A 9,842-nucleotide genomic window follows, 5' to 3' on the forward strand; every position below is an offset into this window, starting at 1 on the left:
CCCATGCCAGCCCCCTGATACCTCTTTCTGTTGGAGCCCATCTGGTCTCTTACATTTTTCGCTCCCTCCCCACCGCCACCACCGGACATCCCCTACCTTGAGACCGGAAGGCGTGCGTGACCTCGAACATGAGGCCCAGCCCCAGGGCGAGGGCCCAGCGGAGGATCTGGCAGGCGGGAGCCATAGAGGCCACGTGTCCACATGTCTCTCCCCAGCCCCGGCTGCCGGCAGCCCCCACAGTGCCGCCTCCCCTGTTCACAGCCTGCGCAGCATCACCGGGCTCCTGGGAGGGGGGAGCCAGGTAAGGGGGCGCCTGGTCCCGCTGTCCAGCACAACCAATGCCAAGGCCAATCATGGCCAAAGCTTTTCACCTGACTCTGAAGATTCTCAATGCATTTTCTCACTCAGTCACTCCCCTCTCCCCACCTCCCCTTCCAATCCTTCCTACATGCCTACAAGAGGACAGGCAGGGACTGGGACGCTGGGAGTACCTCCTATGTGCCAGCTATTGGCCCTAGTTTTCACACCACTGCATTTCTGTTCTTTTGTTAAGAGACAGGGTGTTGCTCTGTCACCCAGGATGGAGTGCAGTGTTGTGATCATAGCTCACTGCAGCCTCCACCGCCTGGGCTCAAATAATCCTCCTGCCTCAGCCTCCCAAGTAGCTGAGATTGCAGGTGCAAGCCACCACACCTGGCTAATGTTTTTGTTCTTTTGGAGAGATGGGGGTCTCACTTTGTTGCCCAGGCTGATCTTGAACTCCTGGCCTCAAGGGATCCTTTCACCTCGGCCTCCCAAAGCACTGGGATTACAGGCGTGAGCCACTGCACCCAGCCCACCATATTTCATTTCCAAAATAACTGAGAAGTCATGGTCATCACGCTCTTTTTTTTGAGATGGAGTCTCACTCTGTGGCCCAGGCCAGAGTGCAATGGCGCAATCACAGCTCACTGCAACCTCCGCCTCCCGGGTTCATTTGAGTCTCCTGCCTCAGCCTCCTGAGTAGCTGGGATTACAGGCACGTGCCAACACACCCAGCTACTTTTTTGTATTTTTAGTAGAGATGGGGTTTCACCATGTTGGCCAGGCTGGTCTCGAACTCCTGACCTTGCATCACACTCGTATCACTCATCTTTTTATAGATGAGGAAATAGACTCAGGAGTGACAGAGTTTGCCGTGGGTCACATTGCTAGAAAGTGGTGGAACCTGGGTTCATTCATTGGGTTATAGCCTCCGGTGGAGGGTGGAGGGGGGCATGACAGTCAGGCATGCTAAGGATAGCAACCCCTACTTGCCCTAGCCCTGTGGGGTTCCATCTCTTAGGAGAGACAGATAACAGTCAAGTGAATGGAGAATAGTTCAGATTGTGACATGTTCTCTAGAAGGTATCAATGGGGAGACTGGGAAGCAGAGGTTCAAAGCATAAGAAATCAATGGTGTGAAGAGACAGGAGAAGGTGCACCAGGAGGGGAAACAGCAAGGTCAAAGGTCTGGAAGTGGGGTAGAGCCTGGCATGCGCCCAGGCAAGGTGGGTGCAGAAGAGCAAGGGGAGGCTGGCATCAGAGGCACTTGAAGGCTGGGGTGGTCAGTGTGAATTTTCAAGCCAGATTAGAGCTAAGGCTCCCACCCACGCATCCACTGTCCTGGGCCCTGTCTTTGGATTCTCTGAGATGGGTAGCACCATTCAAGCCAGATTTTTAAAGCTAAGGCTAGTACTCCAGTCCTCCAGACTTTCATATGCCCACCCACGCACCCACTGTCTTGGGCCGTCTTTGGATTCTCCGCACCGGGTAGCACTATTCACTCCCACCCTCCCAGGCCTCTCCTCCACCCTGTGTTTCCGTCCCCGTCCTCCATTCAGATTCTTTCAAGGCTTCAAGCCAGCCCGCCGCGCAGGTCTCAGTCTCTCCAGCATCTGCCCCAGGCCAGCCTGCCGCAGACACCACTTTGGGCCACCACCCTGTGCCAAACCCTCTTCCCCCACCCTCCTCCTCCTCTGTGCAAAATCCCTTAATCACAGAGTCTTGTTTTCTTTGCAGCCCAGCCAAGTCTGAGAGTCCAAGTCTGAGAGTCAATCCCCAAACAGGGCAGTTCAGCCCCGAGGGAGGGAGCCAGGTTTTTGCCAAGTTGCTGATGGACCGAGAAGCCCACATTCCCCACTTCTGCTTGGATCCCTCTAGTGACGGGGAGCTCACTCATAGATATTCTATGACCCCGCTGCACTCTTTAGCTGGGCTAATGTCCATTCCTTTTGTTGTTGTTCTCTCTCTGTCTCTTTCTTTTTTTTCTTTGAGACGGAGTCTCACTCTGTCGCCAGGCTGGAGTGCAGTGGTGCGATCTCTGCTCACTGCAACCTCTGTCTCTAGGGTTCAAGTGATTCTCCTGCTTCTCAGCCTCCTGAGTAGCTGGGACTACAGGTGTGCGCCACCATGCCCAGCTAATTTTTGTATTTTTAGGAGAGACAGGGTTTCATTATGTTGGCCAGGATGGTCTCAATCTCTTGACCTCATGATCCGCCCGCCTTGGCCTCCCAAAGTGCTGGGATTAAAGGTGTGAGCCACAGCACCTGGCCTCTCTCTCCTTTTTATTTTTATTTTTTTACCTTTTGGGGGCTTCAGTTGGTGGAGTGGTGTTGGGCCCCTGTACGGATCCTTCCCTCGCCTGCTCCCTGCACCTGGGCCTCTCTGGGCCTTGGTTTCTTCTTCTTTGGAGCCTGGGCAGGGAGGGGTCAAAGAAGAGGAGCCGGGCTGGTCTTCAGCACTGAGCTGGGTCTGCAGTTGAGGGATCGCTGAGGAAATTCTGACCCTCTCTCTGCCCCTGGAGAACTTCCTCTTAGACTTCTTCTTTCTTCTGTTCCTAATGAACCCCCTCCAACAAAAACCTACCTCCTCTCCCTCTCCCTCTCTTCTTGCTTCTTCTCCCCTATTCCTTTGGAAGTGTCAACCAGCTCCCAGATAAAGGCCCTTCCTGGTTGGGCACCTCTGACCCCTGCTCCTGCCCTGAGCCACCCCCGAAAGGTGGCAACATTCTCATTGCAAGTGAAGCAGGGACCTCACCCCTTTCCCCCATTGGCTCCCTCCCTCCTCTCCTGTTCTTGCACTGCCAGGCCTGGTGCCCCGTCTTCGTCCTTCAGGGGCTCTCTCTGCTCTTGTCTAGAGTGTCTTTGGGTCTGTCCCGGTCCCCCTAAGACCCTCAGTCCTCATCACTGTCCTCTGAAGTGAGGCGCTCCTCCCAAAACCCTCACACCCCCTTCCGTGCTTTGGGCTCAGGAGGGGTATGAGGGACAAGGCTTGGGACATTGTGGAAGGACCCAGCATAGGGGGTGAGGACAGGGGAAGGGGACTCACCTGTGCACAGTGTATGGGGTAGGGGGAGGAGGGAGGTCTGCAGAAGGCTCACAGGTGTCTGAGCTGGGGCCCAGCCCACAGGGTGGTGGGGAGGTGTGACACAGCCCAGGGCACCGGGTGGTGGGAGGACATGAACAAGGCAGTGGGTCTGGGGCAGAAGATGAAGCTTGAGAGAGGCTCAGGGACAGAGATGGTGGTGGCCAACAGGATGTCAGTGAGGGATCTGCACTGCGGCGTGTGTGTGTGTGTGTGTGTGGCTGCATGTACATTACAGCATGTATGTGAGTGTGTGACCCTGTGTGTGACTGTGAGCGTGTGACTGCATGTGCATTATGGCTTGTGTGTGTGACCCTGTGTGTGTGCGTGACTGCATGTGCATTACAGCATGTGTGTGTGACCCTGTGTGTGTGTGTGTGTGTGTGTGTGTGTACCCAGGTCTGGCCATTCCTCCAGCCCCTCCTCCCCGAAGGCAGGAGGGAGGTGGCCAGCGTGGGGGAGGGTGCCAGGCCTGGAGGAGGAAATGCCTCCGGGAAATGGAAAGGCTTAGAAACAGAGGCTCGGTCCCGTCCCATCCCATCCCGGGGATCCTGAAGGGACCCTAAGCTCCACACCCAGACCTCTCCGGCCAGGCTGCGGGGACAGGGCCGACGGACGGTCCCCCGTGGAGGCCAAGGCCGAGTCTCCCCAGGCAGAGGCCCCAGCCTGCCGGCCTCCTCCCGGCTGCACATCTGGCCGGGCCGGCAGGAGGCAGCCCCTGCCTGAGAGCAAACAAAGGCCCAGCCGGGGCCTGCAGGAGGAGGGGGCCGGCGCCCGAGCTGGTCCCCCACAACCGGCCGCTAATTAAAGGCCCTGAGCCCGACCACTGGAGACACCCTGAGACAGACGGCTGTGGCCTCAGTGACCAACTCAGGGGAAGTGGGCGGCGCCACTCCCACACCCAGACACACAAACACACACTGGCAGCGACACACACACCCCGCACAACCAGAGACCGGCGCTCGGGCACTGCAGACCCACAAAAGACGCCAGGACGCCTCCACCGCAGACACACACGCCGACAGGCTCAGTGCACACTCACACACCCAGAGACAAACACATGGAGACACACAACCACACACCCCAGACATGTGTAAACACACACTCATTTACACGCGCACACACGGGACAAGACAGAGAAACACGCGGACACACAAATACACGCACCCGGGGCCTACACACACAGAAACACACACTCACATACATACACAGACAACCCAAGGAGACAGACACACAGGCCTACACGCTGACACATACACACTCATTTGCATGCTCACACCAAACCAGAGACAAACTCACGAGTCCCACAGACCTAGACACCCCCCCACACCAGACACACACACAGGCATTTACACACTCATCACACTCAGAGGCAAACGCACACATGCTTGAGGACACACACACAAACCTAGACACACACACACTCACCTCCAGATCTGCGCGCACATAGCAAACCCCTATGCGCACACACTGTCCAAACAGACACACAAGAGACTCATCCCCAGGCACTGACACACACATGTAATGCACAACCACTCTGCCCCTACGTGGACGGACACACACACACACACACACACAGCGCAAACAAACCCACGGCAACCCCGGGCGCGATCAGTGGCGCGCGCACTTGGGGACCTCAGGCACCGACCGGAGTCGCACAGCGGGACGCCCTCCCCCATCCAGGGCACCACGGCCCCACGCCCTCACCGCCCGATGCGGACACACGAAGTCCCACTGAGTCACACACCCCCGGGCCCCCCGCCCGCGCCGCTACCTGCGCCGCGCCCGGAGCCTCCGCGCCGTCGCCGCCGCTGTCTCGCCGCCCCGCGCGCGCAGGAAGGGAGGGAGCGAGCGAGCGCGGCGGCGTGGCCGGGGGAGGGGGCGCGGGGAAGGCACTTCCTGAGCCGCCTGCCAGGGTTATAAAAAAACCCCCAAACCGCGCGCGGCCAGAAACCCCGCCCGCCCGCCGCCGCCCGGCCTGGGCCGCGGGCTGGACCCCAGCCAGGGACCCGGGAACTCGGGCCGCCCCGCCCGGGACCAGCGCCCCCGCCGCGGGGGAGGGGGCTGGGGAACCGCGGGGGGCGGGGAGGGGACGAAGCGGGAGAAATCGAGTGGCGGCGGGGAGAATGGGCGGGGGAGGGGAGAAAGAATCAGGTGGGGGATGGGGATGGAGGCAGGATTGGGCGGGTGGGGGTTCGGGGAAAGGGAGGAAGAGGAGAAGGGAGAGGTTGGGGGAGGGGGAAGTTTGAATGGGAAGGGGTAGGGGGAGATGGAGGCCTGGAGGAAGGGGCTGAGTGAGGTGGGGGGAGGTGGGGGCCTGGAGGAGGGGCTGAGTGGGGTGGGGGGAGGTGGGGGCCTGGAGGAGGGGCTGAGTGGGGGGGAGGAGGTGGGGGCCTGGAGAAGGGGCTGAGTGGGGTGGGGGGAGGTGGGGGCCTGGAGGAGGGGCTGAGTGGGGTGGGGGGAGGTGGGGGCCTGGAGGAAGGGGCTGAGTGGGGTGGGGGGAGGTGGGGCCCTGGAGGAGGGGTTGAGTGGGGTGGGGAGAGGTGGGGGCCTGGAGGAAGCGGCTGAGTTGGGTTGGGGGCCACGGGAAGGAGTGGAGGGGGGTAAGGAATGGGGCAGGAGGGGGGATGGGAGCATGAGATGCTGGAGTTGGGGAGGGGAGAGCCCACTTCCTCGCCAGCCTCTGCGGCATCAACAACAGCTGTTATTTATTGAGGGCTGGGCCTGGCTCAAACAAGCATTTATTGGGCGCCTCCCGTGTGCCAGGCACGGTGCCCGGGGCGGGAAATAAGTCCCAGCTCGACCCCGCCCTCTCTGAGCTCTCAGGGGGTTTTGATGGGTCCTGGGCCTGGCCTTCGTCTCTGTGCCTTAACTCCTTTGCCATGATGTAGGCCCAGCTGGTCCCATTTCACAGATGAGGAAACTGAGGCCACAGATGGGGGAGAGTGAAAATTCTGTTGGAACCGGAGCCCTCTTGGTCTTGGTCACTCTGGGTCTCGCTCCATAAAATGAACAAATGCGTGAATGATGAGGACCTGGATGGTTGGGGCAGGGCTGGGATTTGAACCCCAGGCGCCTGGTACAGTGCCTGGTTCCAGGGAAGGGCGGTGACCCCCAGGCCTCACAATTGCAGGCATTTCCCAGGAACGCCCCCCCAGGGAGCTGGGCAGAACCTTGGCCTTGGCTTTGTCTGAGTCTGGGTTTACTCATCCACACAGTGGGGGTAATAACAGCCTTCCCAGGGCTGGAGGAGGGGGTGGAGGAGGGGTTTCATTCTGCAGCAAAGATTTGTTGTTACGTGCTGGGTTCCAGGGACACAGCTGAGACCAGGAGGGCAGCTTCCCAACTCGGAATTTTTCCTTTTGAACTTGGAATGACATGTCATTACTCACGCATACAGCAGGTGCTGCATAAATACCAGACTCCTGGAATTCCCACCACACTACCTTACCCCAACCTCCTGGGACTCCAGGCTAGACCAGAGGCGCAGCCCCCACCCTCCTGTTTGCTCCCCACACTCCCTCCTTCCCACCAGGGCCTCTCGGGCCCCCATTTGAGGAACGAGTCTTAAGTCAGCCATTTCTGGCCTCTGTTAGCTGTTCTACTACCTATGGGGCCCTCTTTCTCCATCAAAGAGGTGGTGGCTTCCTTTCTTTGCCGTAGATGCTAAAGGCTCTCACTCTTAGCCTAGTGACTGGTCTAGCCACCTGTCCCTACTTTTTTTTTCTTTTTTTTTTTTTTGAGATGGAGTCTTGCTGTGTTGCCCAGGCTGGAGTGCCGTGGCGTGATCCGGCTCACTGCAACCTCCGCCTCCCGGGTTCAAGCAATTCTCCAGCCCCAGCCTCCCGAGTAGCTGGGATTCCAGGCACCCGCCACCATGCTCTGCTAATTTTATTTTAAGTAGCGATGGGGTTTTACCATGTTGGCCAGGCCAGTCTTGAACTCCTGACCTCAAGTGATCTGACCACCTTGACCTCCCAAAGTGCTTGGATTACAGGCGTGAGCCACTGCGCCCAGCCCACCTGTCCCTCCTCTTAAGGATGGGTGGCTTCCAGACCGCACTGGGAATTTCAGGGTTACTTTGAGCCAGGCGCTCCCAGGTTCTGGAACTCCTAGCTGTGAAACCTCTCATTATAATTACTCTGTGAAACTTTGACAATTCTACTCCCACTACTTCCCACCACAGCCCCAGACTTCCCTGGGGGGGGGGGGTGTCTCTTTTTTCCCTCGAGGGTGTGTGGCCCTCTAGAGCCTGGCCGATTGTTTAGGGGTTGGACTTTCCCCACCTGAAGCCTCCAGTGAGCTGTGTTAAGGCTTTTGTGGTGAGTCTTGGGAAACAAACTTTTGTGTTTTTTTCTTTTTCCTTTTTTTTTTTGAGACGCAGTCTCACTCTGTTGCCCAGGCTGGAGTGCAATGGCGCGATCTCGGCTGACCACAACCTCTGCCTCCCAGGTTCAGGCAATTCTCCTGCCTCCGCCTCCCGAGTAGCTGGGACTACAGGCACATGCCACCATGCCTGGCTAATTTTTGTATTTTTAGGAGAGATGGGGTTTCACTATCCTTGGCCAGGCTGGTCTCAAACTCCTGACCTTGTGATCTGCCCGCCTTGGCCTCCCAAAGTGCTGGGATTACAGACGTGAGCCACCGCACCTGGCCCTTTTGTGTCTTTTTCTTTGGAGACAAGATCTTGCTGTGTTGCCCAGGCTAGAGTGAGGTGGTGTGATGATAGCGCAATGCAGCCTTGAACTCCTGAGCTCAGATGATCCTTTCGCCTCAGCTTCCTGAGTATCTGGGACCACACATGTGAGCCACCATGCCCGATTAAGTTCTTTTTTTTTTTTTTGAGATGGAGTCTCGCTCTGTCGCCTAGGCTGGAGTACAGTGGTGCGATCTCGGCTCACTGTAACTTCCATCTCCCGGATTCAAGCGATTCTCCTGCCTCAGCCTCCCAAGTAGCTGGGATTACAGGCACAAGCCACCCACGTCCGGCTAATTTTTGTATTTTTAGTAGAGATGGGGCTTTGCCATGTTGGCCAGGCTGGTCTTGAACTCCTGGCCTTAAGTGATCCGCCCACCTCAGCCTTCTAAACTGTTGGGATTACAGGTGTGAGCCACTGTGCCTGGCCTCAAATTGTAGAGACAGGGTCTCTCTCTCTCTTGCCCAGGTTGGTCTTGAACTCCTGGCCTCAAGCAATCTCCCTGCCCCGGCTTCGCAAAGTGCTGGGATTTACAGCTATAAGCCAATAAGTCTGGCCTGACTTTTGCGTCTTGAGTGGGATGGATTTGAAGCTGAGTCCCTATCTTAGACAACAGAGGGAGGCCTCTTATAAGAATGAAGCCAACTGGGAACGTGGGCTCACGCCTGTAATCCCAGCACTTTGGGAGGCCAAGGCAGGTGGATCGCTTGAGCTCAGGAGTTCGAGACCAGCCTGGACAACATGGCAAGACCCCATCTCTATTAAAAAATACAGAGAAATAGCCAGGGCGTAGTGGTGCATGCCTGTGGTCCCAGCTACTCAGGAGGCTGAGGTGGGAGGATGGCTTGAATCCAGGAGGTGGAGGTTGCAGTGAGCTGAGATTGGGCCACTGCACTTCTGCCTGGGTGAGGTGATGGAGTGAGACTCTTTCTAAAAAAAAAAAAAAAAAAGAAAAATTAAGTAAATAAATAAAATAAAAATAAAAAATGAATGAAGTCATCAGATGGAGAGGATGGAGAGAGTAATGGCCCTGGGGCCATCATCATTTGAGCCCTGAGCAAGCTGTTCCTGAAGCCCATGATGGGCTTTAATCCAGTCACACTCTTTATTGAGCATTATATTGTATCAGGTGCTGATCCAGGTACTGGGGACATGGCCAGGAACAACAATCTCCATCCCACAAAGGTCACTGTCCTGCCTCAAGGCCTTTGCACTTGCCGTTCCCTCTGCCTGGAACACCCTCCTTCCCCACCCCCCATATTCCATGGCCAGCTCTGTTTTGTCTTTGAAATTTTTTTTTTTTTCTTTTTGAAACAGAGTCTCGATCTGTCACCCAGGCTGGAGTGCAGTGGCATGATCTCAGCTCACTGCAACCTCTGCCTTCTGGGTTCAAGCGATTCTCTTGCCTCAGCCTCTCGAGTAGCTGGGATTACAGGCGCATGCTACCACGCCTGGCTAATTTTTGTATTTTTAGTAGAGATAGGATTTTGCCATGTTGGCCAGGCTGGTCTTGAACTCCTGACCTCAAGTGATCTGCCTGCCTCAGCTTCCCAATGTGCTGGGATTATAAGCGTGAGCCACTGCACCTGGCCATCTTTCAAGTTTTGACTCAAACATCATTTCCTTAGGGAGGCCTACACTGATCCCCTCACTTCAACAGGACACCCCAACGGGCTTCCTTTCCCACTCCCCGATTTATTTTACTCTTAGTGTGAGTCACTACTGGACATACTCTATGGAATACTTATATCTGCTGACTTC

The 9,842-nt window shown here is 56.8% G+C and overlaps 1 protein-coding gene across 6 annotated transcripts in view; it reads right to left on the bottom strand.

Annotated features, from left to right (window-relative positions):
• ADAMTS10 (ADAM metallopeptidase with thrombospondin type 1 motif 10) overlaps positions 1-5,230 on the bottom strand; it is a 30,897-nt gene extending 25,667 nt beyond the window's left edge. For 3 of the 6 annotated variants that reach the window (XR_004028934.1, XM_030807728.1, XM_030807732.1), the window contains exons 1-3: positions 5,159-5,196; positions 2,604-2,714; positions 97-283 (exon numbers count right to left, since the gene is read on the bottom strand). Coding sequence is in view for 5 of the 6 variants with exons in the window: in XM_030807728.1 (XP_030663588.1) it covers positions 97-184 (88 nt within the window). In the remaining variant the exon portion in view is untranslated. Of the gene's footprint in view, positions 1-96; positions 284-2,603; positions 2,715-4,812; positions 5,090-5,158 lie in introns of those variants that run through there. The other 3 variants (XM_030807731.1, XM_030807729.1, XM_030807730.1) reach the window with 3 other exon arrangements.
• Positions 5,231-9,842: the final 4,612 nt, after the last annotated feature.

This window comes from Nomascus leucogenys, unplaced genomic scaffold, assembly GCF_006542625.1.
Source record: "Nomascus leucogenys isolate Asia unplaced genomic scaffold, Asia_NLE_v1 Super-Scaffold_241, whole genome shotgun sequence".
Lineage (NCBI taxonomy): Eukaryota > Metazoa > Chordata > Mammalia > Primates > Hylobatidae > Nomascus > Nomascus leucogenys.